The sequence below is a fragment of the Heloderma suspectum genome, chromosome 4, assembly GCF_057233095.1.
Source record: "Heloderma suspectum isolate Gila_16-S chromosome 4, 16-S_ref, whole genome shotgun sequence".
NCBI lineage: Eukaryota > Metazoa > Chordata > Lepidosauria > Squamata > Helodermatidae > Heloderma > Heloderma suspectum.
The window spans coordinates 194,449,427-194,465,217 of record NC_139461.1 but is presented as its reverse complement, the minus strand read 5'-3'; the positions used below and the strand labels follow the sequence as shown (position 1 = coordinate 194,465,217).

The 15,791-nt window shown below is 42.9% G+C and overlaps 1 protein-coding gene across 8 annotated transcripts in view; it reads left to right on the top strand.

The window, feature by feature from the left end:
• The window catches only part of LOC146347906 (uncharacterized), a 48,370-nt gene that overhangs the window by 7,152 nt on the left and 25,427 nt on the right, over positions 1–15,791 (top strand). For all 8 annotated transcript variants that reach the window (XM_084851797.1, XM_084851796.1, XM_084851799.1 and 5 more), the window contains 9 exons: positions 1,490–1,685; positions 3,094–3,230; positions 4,027–4,118; positions 4,913–5,228; positions 7,200–7,232; positions 8,050–8,088; positions 8,797–8,838; positions 12,709–12,771; positions 14,610–14,651. In XM_084851797.1, coding sequence (XP_084707923.1) covers positions 1,490–1,685; positions 3,094–3,230; positions 4,027–4,118; positions 4,913–5,228; positions 7,200–7,232; positions 8,050–8,088; positions 8,797–8,838; positions 12,709–12,771; positions 14,610–14,651 — 960 coding nt within the window. The remainder of the gene's footprint in view (positions 1–1,489; positions 1,686–3,093; positions 3,231–4,026; positions 4,119–4,912; positions 5,229–7,199; positions 7,233–8,049; positions 8,089–8,796; positions 8,839–12,708; positions 12,772–14,609; positions 14,652–15,791) is intronic.

Below are 15,791 nucleotides of genomic sequence, written 5' to 3'. Positions count from 1 at the left end.
ATGTTTAGATGCCCATAGGATTTTTTTGTTTTTGGGAACCGACCTCGGAGCCCACACTCTGAGGTTGGTTCCCAGAAAACCACTTCCCCTCCCCCACTGCCTCGTAGGTGGTGCGGATCGTCCCGGGCTTCGCACTTGGAAGAGCAGCGCAGAGAGGGAGAAAAGGGAGAGTTCCCGGGGACAGGGAGGGGCGGGGACGGCGTAAGCATTTTCAAGCCACCCCCCTCCCCTGCTCCAAACCACTCTGGCTAGACAGCCAAAATCGGCTGTCTAGCCAATAATGCAGGGCGGCCAGAGCACGGAGGAGAAGATCCCATCCACATTCCATCCACCCTGCATTGGATAGGCAGTCGCCTCCAAGTTCAGAGGTGGCCGCCTATCCCGATAGGATTGCCCCCTAAACAACCCAGGGACGCTCTATCTCTGGGTTGTTTGCCATGATGTGTGAACCAGGAACCCTGGCATGTCTCTCCCCTGTCAACCCAGAGTTGGATCCCTGGGTTGTTTAGGCATTTGCTCTTGAAGCAGAAGCGATCAGGCAGTGTGAATTAGCATGCTTGTTCATTCATGACAATCCAGGGATTTATTTATTTTTTAAACATAGGCTGTTGTTATGTGTGAACTGGGCCAAAATAACAGCTTGATGAAAGAATGCAGATATGAGATTTTTAAAGGAATAGTGTACAACTTAATATATACTATTATACGTGAACCCTAACCAAGACCCATGGATTTGAATTTATGCATGGAGTAAACTTAAAAACTATATTTTATAGAGTATAGATTAGGAGTGTAGGCTTTTAGAGAGATGAACCAACTATGGGTTGGATCCAAAGATACTCGAACTTAGGTCCCATTGATTTTAATGGAAAGTCAGTAAATGTAAGTACACTTAACTTTAAAAGAAAGTAAATGTAAATGTACATTTAACATTTAATACTTGATGGCATGTCTCTCCTGAAATGAACCTACCCATATGCTACATTCAGCATCTAAGGTCCTCCTCCAGGTACCTCCTCTGAGGGAAGCTCAGAAGGTGGCAACAAGGGAGACGGCCTTCTCACTGGTGGCCCCCAGTCTGTGGAACAAGCTCCCCAGTGATGTCTGCCTGGCACCAACATCGTTATCTTTTCAGCGCCAGGTTAAGACCTATCTCTTTTCCCTGGCATTTGGCAGCACATGATGAGTTTAATTGGTTCTGGCTGTGTCTTTAGTTATGACTGACAGTTCAAAGTTGTTTTAGTTATATGTTGTTTGTGTATATTGTCTGTGTGCTTTTATGTAAATGGCTTTTAAGCTTTGTATATTGTATTTTAATGTTTTAACTTCTGTAAAACGCCCAGAGAGCTTTGGCTATGAGTCGGTAGAGAAATGTAACAAATAATAACAATCATTTGGAATTATGTAACTTTATTAAATATTATTTGCTCACCCTTGTCAGTAATAACCCTACCATTTTCTTAAACATTGCTTTGTTCTCTTTCCTCAGATGGAGAAGTATTCCTTCTTTGTGGCACTTTTCTGCACGGTGTTCATGCACGGGGCCCTTGGATTTCCATATGGTGATGTTTCAATAGCTTGTGACTCCATGTTACCTGATCATGGAAGTGCACCACAGACATCTACTCCACCTTACGTCATCTCCTTATCATTTGATAGATATGACCCAGGAAATGAAATACAAGGTAAATTGCACAATGATATAGGTCAGAGAGGCGGCTAGTTCATTGGTAACCTTTGGCCAGATCTGTGGGTCCTTTAAGCCATTTTATCTACCCTGGGTGGCCCTACCGAAGTTTAATCCAGATGTGGTTTAATGTTTTCCCACAGTTTCACTCAAAAAGTTATAATAAGATAAATGTATTCAAGTGGCAAGAGACAAGGGTAGTTACTTCTTTAACTTTAATGTTTAAGATTTTGTATGCATTGGATGTGTTCCATAATTAGGAAGCTGCTACTGCATTGTACCATTTGTATTACAGAGCCTGTCTTGTGAGGTCAGTTCACGTAGCAGAATATATTTCTGGCTCCTAGATCACAGCCTAGAACAGTGATGCAAAACCTCAGGCGCAGGGGCCAATTCCAGCCCTCTGAGGGGCCCAATCCAGTCCTCCGGGGTCCCTCAGAAGACCACGCCCCCTTCCCCTGACCCCGACCCCCATTCCCCCATGCACCAAAGTTTTCCCAGGTTTTGTATAGTTTTTCCCCATTTGAAAAGGTTGAAATGCCTCTCCTAAGGCTTAGTTACTGGCAGGAAGAGCTTCAAGCTGAAATATGCCGGTATTTGGGGGGATTTGGCCGCACTCCTTTTGCCTTCGGTCCCATCAACGACTGGAGTGCGGTCCCCGGGAGTTTCTCCAAAATGGAAGTTGGCTCTTGGGTTGAAAGGGTTTCTGCACCCCTGGCCTAGGGAGTGTTAATTTCACAGTGCAAAAAACACGCAAGAGGAATGACTGAATGCAGGACTGATCTTCCTGAGCATTTAAACTTTCGTTAAAAAAAAAAAAGTTTCTAGCCTTTATGGCTACAAAAAATATAGTTAAAAGTATGTGAGCAATGCATTCTGACATCTCAGAAGCCACCATAGATTCCCCAGGGTTGGGGACAAGACTACATGGCTCCTTGCCTCTTCCCACCATTATAAAAACCAGAATAAAAGCATACATTGCGGAATACGCTGTACAACCTAGGAGAGATTATGCAAATGTGCTGTATTTGTATATTTTATGCAGGCTACAGAATCTATCTTTTCTCGATTTCAGATGTAAATATTTCCTACAGACTGCTTTAGATAAAGGTGACCTGATGCAAAGGAAGAGAGGGTAACCTTGAATAGTTGGGTAGAAGAGAAAATTTTGGTGGGTGCAGCTTTTCTCATCCTTACAGCCCTATAACCTGAAAAGTTGCAATCACCAAAACATCCTCTTGTACCTTTGATTACAGAACGTTTTCAAAACTGATTGCTATTCACTGCCCTGCATGTACTTTTTCACCTGGCAGAGAGTACACTTTATAAATGGCGCATAATGGTCAGTAAAGATTCTCATTGAGACATATGAAACTTACAGTTATCTACCTGTTGGTTTCCCCTAGTTGCTCTAGAAGGAACGTCACCATCTGGATTTAAAGAATTTATGTTACAGGCCAGAGAAGTTGATGGAAATGTTCCTGTTGGTATGTTTCGCATTATTGATCCAAATTCACAAGGCCTTCCATGTGCCAATGTTTCGGTATGTACTCCTTTGTTCAGATAATTTACTTAGCTAACAGTGCCATTGGGTTATTTGTTTGACCAAACCCTTCAGTTTCTTTCTTTTTAACATTTTGGTTTCAGTTGCATTTACTAGAATACTACTTTAAAACTTTTTTATAATGGGCACGCAACACCGCAGGCAACACCTCAGAACAGAGTGCATCCGTGCTTTGCTCCTTTTAAAATAAAAACAATAGTGGAGGTAAGATATATCTGTCTTTCACCCAGGGCTAGTCCAAGACAATTTGCAACCTGGGGCAGAGCAATTGACATATATAGGATTGTGCTGTTCACTCGTGATCTCATGGAATTAATCTAAGTATGACTAATGGCTAAACAACATGCTACATTAAATGCGTAGCGTCTCGCTGATCTTTTTTTAAATTTTTAACTTTAATGTGAGTGATCTGGATCAAGACCACCACACTCACAGGGTGGGGTTTGTGTGGAGGTTAATTTTTCCCAACCAGTCACTTCCCCCTCCCCTAAATTTACCCACCCACCCCCTGGTGCTGGGCTAAAAAAAGACCCCCCAAAAACTTGATTGGTGCCAAAGGTTTAAATCCTGATCTAGATTGGGAGCCTGTGCACTTACACTAAAGTTAAAAAAAACAAGAAGTTAGGCTCAGCTGCACACTACGTATTTAATGCAGTGCGTAGTGTATCCCTATGTCTGGCTCCAACCCCTTGCTTTTATCTATACTCCTTCCCTTTAACGAGCAAGTGTATTTGTGTTTCCTTGATTCTCAATTTAATTTGTTTTCTCTTCCCAGAATTCAGCAGTAAGTCACAGAAATCCCAATGTCAAGCACAGAATTGCAGCTGCTTGGGTTGCTCCCCAGGGCACTAAAAAGATTTGGCTTGTGTAAGTTACAAATTTCTAGCTGTGGAATATTTATTAAGGGCTCAATCCTATGTACGTTTAGACACAAAAAAGTCCTATAACTCCCAGGAGTCCCCAGCCAATTTTAGCTTTTCTTGCAGAAGGAAAGTTAGTGCTTTGGCTCATAAATATAGTATTCATAAATAGTCATATGGAGAGGGCCATATTATTGAGCATGTTATTTTCAAGGAATATTTTCCCCTTGGGGAAAATTGGTGTTTGGGTTGAACACATTCAGATGAATAAGATCAAAAGATCATGCTGTATAGCTGGACTGTTCCGCACAACACAGTGATTTGGTGCCCCGAAGAGAACAACAGCTTGAGGGTCAAAACAGGCATTAGTTTAAATGGGTGCCTAGCAGTGATGTCTTTTTTTTTTTCCTTTTCAGTTTTACTCTAGAGTAGGCTCAGGGTCCCCAATCTGGGTCCCCACATCCTAGCATGGGGGGTAGGGAGGCTTTAAAGATCTGGACTGGTCCCCTGTGCCTACAGTAGAATAAAAACGAAAAGAAGATGTAGCTGTTAGACACACATTTAAAGTAATGCCTGTTTTGGCCCTAAGCCTCACAGTTAAATGTAACTGGTTTACTATTTAAGCTCTCTTTGTCCTTTTTCATTTGTTTGTTCTTGGTAAAAGTCATTTGCACATTGAGCTGAAAAGTATAATGCAAATTACCATGAGTGTAAATATTAACTGTTGACAGTATTAGTATCTTGTTAGAGAAAAGCTTCCCTACCCCGATGGTCATAATACCTCATTTTTTTTCTCCACAGGGCAACTTTTGTTCAAGATTCTGATACCTATTGGGTTGGTGTTCATAGCAAAACCCTCTCGCCCAGACATTCGGACATAGCCAATCATTCCACAACTGTCAATAATTCGATGACAACCAATAACTCATATATAGCCAATGATACCTTAGCATCCATGGTTTCTGAGTTCACTGCTGATTCTGAAGCATCCAATGAAGATATTGATTTCAACACCCTCCTTGCTGATATTGATGCAGATTATGGATCTGAGACACCTGTCAATTCTGAGCCAATCCCTGACTCCAGAGAAAATGCCACACGAAGAAGTAGGAGGAAGGTATATATGAAAAACTGGTTACTAACTAACTAATCCTACAGGGATGGCTGTAAGCCTCTGAATTCGGAGGCTTACGGCCATCCAAAGCAGGGCGGGAGGTGCGATGGAGTCAATCTTCACCTCCACACTCCTTCTGCTCTGTATTTCAACTAGCTGAGTGTTCTTGCCCATCTAGCTGAGGCGTCAGAGAGGGGGAGGGAAGGAGGCTGGGGAAGGCTGGGGATATGGCATAAGCTGTCTCCTCCCCACCCAACAGCATGCCCCTTTCCCTTCCCTCTGAGGTTACCTTTGTGACCTCGGAGAGGCAGCCAGCACGGTTCTCTCTGTGTCATCTGAGAGGATGGGGGTGGGGAGTGCTGTCTCCGACCTTTGATCCAGGAATCCGAACTATCCTATGGCCCCCCCAGACTCTGTCTAGGGGCCATAGGATTGCTCTCTAAATGTGTTTTAAACATTTTTTAAAAGAGAACTCAACTGATTGGCACAAATGCAGGTTATTTTTCAAGGTTTAACCAAGACATTTTATATCCCCTTTCTGATTCAAATGTGAATATGGATTGTTACTATGTTAGCTTAGCTTAGCAGGATGTTTGCCTCATTTTCATGGTTGCCTCCCACATCTCTCCAGTAATGTAAGAAATTTTATTTATTTATTTATTTATTTATTGCATTTATACCCTGCCTTTTTTCCCTTGCAAAGAACCCAAGGCGGCTTACATTATCCTCCTCCTCTCCATTTTATCCTCACAACAACAACCCTGTGAGGTGGGTTGGGCTGAGAGTCTGTGACTGGCCCAAAGTCACCCAGTGAGCTTCCATGGCCGAGTGGGGACTAGAACCCGGATCTCCCGGCTCCCAGTCCAACACTCTTGCCACTACATGGAAAAGACAATCTGGGAGAGACGCGTGATGTGATTACTTCTGAATCTGGTGCCAGTACCCAATCTTCCTTGGAGGCTGCAGCACTGGAACAGGAAGTAACCAAGTCATATGCCCCTTCCTCATGTTTTTTTCAGTGCGCATCCTAGCAGAGAAGCATAGGAAAGGAATCACATGGCAGTGGTGACTATGGTATTACGGTACTGATGATGATGATGATATAGTCATTCTTATACCATTTTATAAAGCACCTCAAAATTCTAGGCACAGGTAACATTATTAACAGGACTGTAGAACTTTAATTGGAGGTGAACTCAAACATCTACTTTAAGAGACATTTGCCCCTGCTCTCAAGTGATGGGTATTACAATTACTGTGGAGTTGCTACCAAAAACTGTATCGCCATGATAATAAATGATACAAACACACATACACACACACACACATCTTAGGTGGTAGCCATCGCATTGTGAACATTCCCACCCTAGTCACATGTATGTGCGTGCATGTGGCTCCATGAGATAAGAGCTGCCAAATGTAACAGCAGCATGGCATGTGTCTATACATGGATTAGAAGGTGGGATAAAAATGCCTCAAATAAATAAACACATATTAGAATTTCCTATGGGAATGTTGTCATCATTGGCATCCCTGTAGTGATTGTAAAGTCTGTTCCTACTCCAGTAGGTATCAGACAACTAGTGATTACACTATTGTCTATTGGTTTTGCTCCCACTGATGAATAATTATCTGGTCCTGTGGCTGGTGATACATGAAGAACCTTCTGGCCTGGTTACAGTTGATTAGCCACACAATTCCTATTTTACAAAGTTATTTTAATTTTAATTTTTTATTTTTTACAAATAGAACATCAATAAACAGTAAAACAATGTGGGAATACACTGACTACAGTCTATCATCAATATCCTGTATTACATTACAGAGATTGCCTCACCTATAATCTTTTCATTTAACCTACTCTCTTCATATCATGTTATCCTAATAAACCTTTCCATAACTGACCATGAGTCTGTGGTGATTTTAATGTTTCCTTGTGCCTATACATTGATGCCATATCTATTTTCTCTTCAGACAGTTCTATCTGTGAATGTAAACTGTGCTGAGGTAAGAATCTTTTCTCAAGAATTCTTCAGAGTTTCCCTAGTTGACTATCAAGTGTCAGTGAGTTCTTGTTTTTAATTGCACCAGCTGTGGGACAATGCAACTGCATTTTCCTTCTAAAACCGGGGTGAGGAACCTTTTTCCTGTTGAGGTCCACATTACCTCAGTCAGGGAAACTTGTCAGGGTCTTCATTCCAGTAGTGGGCAGGGTGAGAGCCCAAACTGGGAAGAGTTACAGATATTGACTGTTACCCGAGTTCTGTACACAACAAAAATAGAAGTTATTTACATCCAAGTTATGCAAGGTTCCCTCCATCAGCTTTGTAGATGGGGAACTATTATTTACAGGGTGGAGTTAGTAATATCAATAACCCACAGCAGTGCTGCTGAGGGTGCTCTGGATAGGGTGCTAGGTGTTAGATCATGAAAGGAAGATCTGAGCTTCTTATAAGTTGGCATATTGAAAGGTACCCTTTATACCTCTAGCCTAATAATCCCATCTAGTCTAGAAGCTTTCACTTTATTTGTTTAATTCCATGTATCTCTTATCTAATTTAACTGTTGTTTAGTGAAGTTCCTCTCCAGTATACTGTACTTGGATTATACTTTATCATACACGTCATGTAGTTAAAGGAAAGCTGAAGGGAAGTTGTCAATTTCAGTGAAAATGGATGGCAAAATCAAAACGACTAGTTTTATACTCTTTCAGACTTGTCTGAACAAAAAAACTCAGGTTATTCTCTTCAGTCAGAAGGATATTTACAGAGTGTGTGTGTGTGTGTGTTCAAATAACCTTTGGTGGATTTAATTTTTTTGTCAGGGTGGAGCATTCCAATCAAGCAGTGGCCGTTGCGTCAAGGTAAGCGTTATTTTCCCAAGAGTCCATATTCTCTTTAGATATAGCAAGAATATGCATATTTATCTTATAATTACTTACTATGCTAAGTGTGCAGTCCTATGCATGTTCAGATAAAAGTCCTATAACTCACAGCATCCCCCAACCATGCATAGGACTACACCCTTATAGGAACATAGGAAATGGCCTTATACGGATCGGAATCACACCACTGGTCCATTCAGTATTATCGACACCGGCAGCAGCTCTCCAGAGTTTCAGACATAATTCCCTTCCTAGCTCTACCTGGAGATGTCAGGGATTGAACCAGGGAACCTTCTGCATCTAATTGTGCCCATAGATGTTTTAATTTGAGACTTATTTTTTTGCTCAACATTTTTGATCTGTCAGGATCACCGCTTTGCATGAAATTTTCTGGTTCTTTTCGCTAACCATTATGTTCTGCAAATGTCTTTCTATTTTCACCCAAATGACATAGAAAAACATTGTTCCTGATGACTGCTTCAAAGATGCATTGAACAAATCACATGTCAAAGATTCTAGCCGTTAAAAAAAAAAAGCTAGGCAACAATCCAGCACAGTTTAAGTGGCCCACTGAAATGAATTTATAAAGAAAGCATTATTTTTTTCTTCGTTATATTTAAATAATAAAGACTTGGGTTTAAATTTATTCCCTGCCATATCCTATTTAAATTCTTGATTTATTTTCAGAGTTCACAAGGATCATCTCAGAGCAGCAGCAGCCAATCCACGGTAAATGTTGTTTTCCTTGTGGTACTTTGAGTTAATTTCTGCTCTTTCCCAAGGCTTGCTTAGGGCCAAACTACACATTATGCTTAGCCGCATGTAACGTCAGCCCCACAACAACTGCTCCACAGCAAGAAGAAGTCTTTGTGGGAGACAATTTTGCAATGGGAAGTGGTTGGGGGAGTGCTGGTTAACCCTTCTCCCTCATGCTGTTTCCTGTTTGAAACTCCCCTTCCCTCTGAAGCTTTTACCTTTACTGGGGTTCCAGACACTGTTTACCTCACAAATGTGGGTCTGAAACCCCAGCAGGAAAAAGGGGGAACTTCAAGGGGAACAATGGGAGGGGAAAGAGTTAGGCTTCTTCTTTCATAGGCTTAGTGCAGATCTAACTGTTCCATGGTTAAGAGATTGGGCAGCTGTCCTCACAGGGGATTTGCTGTGAATTGGGAGCATTTCGAGGTCATTAGTGGCAGATGACATCATGGCCAATCTTCAGCCACCCTGGAGAATTCTCATGGAAAAGTTGGATTTTCTGAGATTACTTTTTATTTTATTTATTTCATTTCATTTCATTTCTATACCGCCCAATAGCTGAAACTCTCTGGGAAGTTCACAAACATTAAAAACATAGAGTGCAACATAAAACAATATAAAATATGAAAGCTTAAAACCACAATATAACAGTACAACCAGAATATAACCTAGCAGCAATGCAGAGATTTGAAATACAGACTTAAAAAACCAGAGCTAAAAGACTAGGAAGCTAAAATGCTAAAATACTGGGAGATTAAAAATGTCTTCAACTGGTTGGCACCAGGCAAACCTATCTAAGGGTCTCATTCCACAGCTGGGGGCCACAACAGAAAAGGCCCTCTTCCTGGTAGCCACCTGCCTTACTTCCTTTGACGTGGGCTCCTGGACATTTGACACCTGAGGATGACCTTAGGGTCTGGGCAGGCACATATGGGAGGAGGCAGTCCTTCAGATAACCTGGCCCCAAGCTGTTTAGGGCTTTGAATGTTAATACCAGCACTTTGAATCACACCCAGAAATGGACTGGCAGCTGGAAAACTACTGGCATACTGTGATCTTGTTGGCCAGTCCCTGTTAACAATCTTGCTGCCCTATTTTGGATTAGCTGAAGTTTCTGGATTGTTTTCAAAGGCAGCCCCACATATAACGCATTGCAGTAATCCAGACGAGAAGTTATCAGAGCATGGAAAGCTGTAGCTAGGCAATCTGTTTCCAGATAAAGGCGTAGTTGGTATATCAGCCTAAGCTGATAAAAAGTGCTCCTTGCCACTGAGTTCACCTGTGCCTCAAGTGACAGTTCTGGATCCAAGAGCACCCCCAAAACAATGAACCTGATTCTTTAGGGGGAGTGCAACCCCCTCCAGAACAGGTTGAATATTACCTAGCTGGGCAGACGAACCACCTACTAACAGTACCTCCATCTTGTCTGGATTGAGTTTCAGTTTATTGGCCCTCATCCAGTCCATTACCGTGCCCAGGCACTAATTCAGAGCAGCCACTGTTTTACCTGGGTTTGATGAAAAGGAGAGGTAGAGCTGGGTGTCATCCACATATTGATGGCACCTCAGCCCACACCTCCGGATAACCTCCCCCAGTGGTTTCATGTAAATGTTGAACAGTGTGGGAGATAAAATAGAGCCCTGTGGAACCCCATAGCATAATTGCCAAGCATAGCAATTGCAATAATCCCCCAGCACCACCTTCTAGAATTGGCCATCCAAGTAGGAGCAGAACCACTGCGGTGTAGTGCCTCCAACTCCCAACCCAGACTACCTATCCAGAAGGATACCGTGGTGAATGGTATCAAAAGTCGCTGAGAGGTCCAGGAGAATCAACAGGGTCACACTCCCCTGTCCCTCTCCTGGCAAAGGTCATCCCACAGGGCAACCAAGGCAGTTTCTGTTCCAAAACCAGTCCTGAAGCCTGACTGAACTGGATCTAGATAATACGGTTCACTCAAGAGTGCCTGAAGTTGTCCCACAACCACCTGCTCAAGCACCTTGCCCAGGAAGGGGATGTTGGCCACCGGCCTATAGTTGTTAATGTCCTCTGGGTCCAGGTTAGGCTTTTTCAGGAGTGGCCTGATTACCACCTCTTTTGAAGAGGCTGGTACCGCTCCCTCTCTCAAGGAGGAATTTACAACCAGCTGGACATCCCCTCCTTGTTTGATGTAATAAGCCATAAAGGTCAAGGGTCAGGCACACAGGTGGTCGACTGGACTTGGCCAAGCACCTTGTCCACATCCTGAGGCCTCAATAACTGAAACTCATCCAACAAAACTGGACCAGATGGTGCTCTGGATGCCTCTACTAATGGAATGTCATTAATTGTGGTGTCCAATTCATGATGAGTCTGAGCGACTTTATCTTCAAAGTGTCGTGCAGACTCATCACAATGTGCTAGAAAGGGTTCCACAGTTTCTCTCCCTGGCCCAGAATGTAAGAGACCGCGAACCACTCGGAAAAGCTCTGCTAGACAACACTGAGAAGATGTAATGGTGGTGGAGAAGAACTTTCTATTTGCCACCCTCACTGCCACAGAGTAGGCTCGATAATGAGCTTTAAGCTTTTACTCAGTTTGATTTCTTTAATTCAGGTTTTCCGCGTTTCTGGTGCTATGTGCCCCTATCCTCCACATTTACTTTGGCATGAGAGCCCTGCCCAGGGGTGTGTCTTTCACCTGGCTGTGACCTTGTTGAGCCTTTCCAGCCTTCAGAATTGCCCTGCACTCCCATTTCACCAGTAATTAGCCTCTGTGATGAAGCCCTTCTCTGATGTTTGCATAACTTTGCTTCTCCACTGTTGTGTTTAATCTCATCTCCAATATTGTGTAAAATTGCTTCTTTGATGTTATGTAAAGTTGCTTCTCTGATCTGGCGAGGTCTCCGGAGCCTGCCATTGCAAGCAGGGTGAAGGTGCCCAGGGAAGGGGAAAGGCGGGGGGTGGAAGCAATAACTCCACAATAGTTTGGTGGAATGGGGCAAAATTGGGAGTGGGGTGGCCTGCTCTCAGATGCTGCACTCAAGAACAGGGGATTTTGGCTTCTTCAAGGAAATCCGCACACATGGGGAAAAATTAGTTGCTTTCCAGTCATGATAATGTAGTAGCAAGGAGAGCCTGAACATGGGCCAGGAAACAAGCCTCTCTCATTGGTTGAGCAGCCCCTGCCAGTTTGATGACATTCAGTTCTACTCCCCCCCCACCCCCAGAAGTATGTTCCTTTCAAGCATTGCGTGACCCCTGAAAACCGGATTTTAAAGGTGTGGTACACTCAGCTTATCTTGTGTCATGTGTCCCTGACAAAGCGGATTCCATGAAAATCCAGATAATACTCCAATGTGCTTCTTGTTCCGTTGTCGTGAAGATTCCCTCTGGAGTAGCCCTCATTATTACATGCTCCTCCTCCTTCCCTCTTAGGTTCACAGTCTTTCTCATCCCTCTCCCACTCCAATCTCCCTCCTCTTTCCCTTTCCAGTGCTAACTATGAATAGAGTTCCATTTGTGCCGAGTTGAATGGTGATCATAGCTGGAGTTAAACCAGAGTTTGAAACCACCAGTGAAATCAAACTAAACCAAACTATGTCTAGCAGTCAAGTTGGTGAAGATGTGAGAGAAACCATATTTTACACTGAAAAGAGAAGCCCAACCCCCAGAAATTTGAGAAGGAAAGGGGATATGAAGGTTGTGAGCCTGAGGAGCGCTTGCAATCTCTTATCCATGGTGGAGAGACCAGGAAATATTATGTCTGCACCAAGCTATCAAATGCTTCAAATTTCTGTATAAGTACATAGCAGACTACTGTCTGGATTTATGAATAAGTGACTGGATTTTTTGTTCCTTCCAGATTGTAGTGAAAGAAAAAATTGTGGCAAAACAAGGAGGCAGCCGTGGCGGTGGCTGTGTTGGTGTAAGTTCACTCACTCTGAGGCCTGGATTTAGAATTTTGTTCCTGAGTAAATGTTGCATCATACATTTTGTCATCAAGTTGTACTGAGGGTGTTGTGTAACTGAAATAATGACATAAAGGGTTGTATCCAGCGCTAGTCATACTTGGAGCAGACCCACTGAAATGAGTGGCATTTAAGTTAGACTATCATTAGATGCAACGTGGTGTGATTATGTCACTCTGTAATTGTTCTCAACATAATTTGTCCCCTCCTCCCCTGTGAGGGGTTACCTTTTCAGTCAATTTATGGTGGGGATCCCTGTAAAAATGAGTCACCTGAACAGCCCGCTTTGGATGTAGGGCTAAATGTGTAGACAGGTGGAAGCATCATGCCTCTTGGCCCTGCCCCCTGACTTCATGTACAGAGATGTACATACAATGGCTTCCACTTGATCAGGAAACCCAATTGTGCAGGGTTCCCAAGCATGTGGAAGTCGCCTTTGCACATGCAGTTCTGTGTGTGAAGTCTTTCCTTTCACTGATGTCTGCATCAGTGGCTGGACATCAAGGGAGCAGGGCTGGGGATAAGCATTGCCCGTGGGTGTGGCCAAGAGGTGTAGTCCTGCTCCCTATATGCACATTAAGTTCTGCACATGGACAGCAAGAACCAAACCAGGTTACTGTGTTTATTAAAAGATGGACTTTGAGGCTGCTTCATATTTCTTTTTACACACTGCAAGAATCTATGTATTTATTTAATTGCTATCCTGCCATTCCAACAAAAAATGGGGTTCAAAGGGACTAACAATAAAATCCAGATGAACAAAATCTTAATTAAAACATAGCATAAAGACAAATAACTTAAACACAATTAAGATCACAATAAAAGAAATAAACAGCACCAACCAGTTAAAAACCCCTTAAGCAAAAGACCAGCTTATATCAGTTTGGGGAATGTATGTTTTCTATAGAGTACTACGGTGTGCACTGGACCCCTCAGAAGACGTGGTTCTAGAGGGTGACTACTGTTGAGTGGGAAATGTCACCACATGATGATGAAAGTTAGTCTCCCTAGGAAATCTGAGACTAGTCAATGACCAGGTTCACACATAACGACAACTCGGGTTATTTAAGTGAGTGAGTCCGCTGCCTACAATTTGTTGTTGAGTTAACTCTGGGTTGTTTAAGCCCTAAATAACCCAGAGCGACTGGGTTTGGATGTCACTCTCACAACCTGCAAATGGGGTGATCATAGGTTGTTTACTGAAAGCGGAAGTGTTCTGGAGCCTGCTGTCATGTATTTAATGGGATGGATGGATGGATGGACGGACGGACAGGCTGGCTGGCTGGCTGGCTGGCTGACTGACTGACTGACTGACTGACTGACAGAGTGTGTCTATGTGCAAATACGTGTGTGTATATATTAAACTGAATTTTAATTTTCTAAATATTTCTCTTGTTTTCTGTTCATCTAACACAAGGAAGAGGTTAAATACTGAGACCCCCAGGATAATAATAAATGGTAGGCTGGCCTGTCCTTTAAAATAGCTAGGTAAGCCAGGGCCGTCCTGAATTCTGTCCCTGAATGTAACTGGTTTTTACAGCCCTCCCTTGCAACATGCATTATCTGGAGCTATGTGCTTTGTATGCATTTTATTATCATTTAGAATACTGAGGCTTTAACATGGTAAAATGTTGTGTGATCTAGCCACCTTAACCATACAGGCACAATTGTGCCTGTATAATTACTAACGGCTACTGTTCAAAAGTGATCCTGATCTACATATTATTTTGAAGGCAGTGGTGTGTCTGTTACCTAGAGAAAAAAAGTATACAACTGTCCTCTATTTTGTTCATAGGGTGGAGTTGCAAGTGTGTACAACCGATATGGCTGCAGAGATGTAAGCACTGTTATTACCTCTTTCTTCTGTGTTTTATCCCTGTGTGTTGTCAACAATACATAGAAATATAGGAAGCTGCCTTATATCAAGTCAGAGCATTGGTCCATCTAGTTCAGTATTGTTTATGCTGACTGGTAGCAGTTCTCCAGGATTTCAGACAGGGAACCCTTCCTGGAGGTGCCAGGGATTGAACCCGGGACATGCTGCATGCAAAGCATCTGCTCTACTACTGAGCTCCTCCCATAGTATTTTTTTCATTATGAATGGTAGCATGGTCTTGACAACTGTGGTACTTACTATAGAACAAAGCAATATTGTTCTGTCTAGGAAAGGACTAGAAGGAGCCAATTTGTCACACAGCTCTGGAGAATTATTGCTGCTTGAGTACCAGATAGTGAGATACACTGAACAGATGATACTTTTGTGGATTGGTCATCTGTTGAACATATGAATGGCCATTCTGGGTAGATCAGCACTGTGACGATAGTAGCCAGGTGCTTTCTGGAAGCCCACAACAAGGGCAAGGTGGAGATTGCCCTCAGCAATGGGGCTCCTAGGTAGTAGTGACTGCCAGCCACAGGCACACGCAGGCCTTTTCTCTCAGGGGGCAGATGACAAAGGGACAGAGAGGCCAGTGAGCTAAGCTTGCAGGTGGCCCAATGGTAAATGAGCCTGGGGGCTTAATTCACCACGCCTCCTGATCTGCTATCTGAGGCATGAGGCTTACTTTGCCTCATCCAAGGGCCAGCTCTGTATGCCCTTAATGAGCAGCCCCACTAATTCTCAGATGCCAGTGTTATTTAATCAACTTAATCTTTAGTTGATTGATCTACTGACTAAACCAATACTTCTAGAAAGAAAGTGCACAGAATGTCATGGTATACAGGATCCTTCACCATGGGATAAGTAGATAATTCTTAATTCTGTATACAAAAGAGTTACTTGCTGATACATATATTTGGGCAGCCTGATCCTGAAGATCTACTTTTAATTGTAGTGACATCATATAAGACTTACGTTACCGTGTCTGAGGCAGAAATATATTCCCAAGAAGCAGGACATAGAAACACAGCAACATAGCCAGCTGCGTTATACTGAATCAGACCAACGGTCCATCTAGCCCAGTATTATCGACACTGA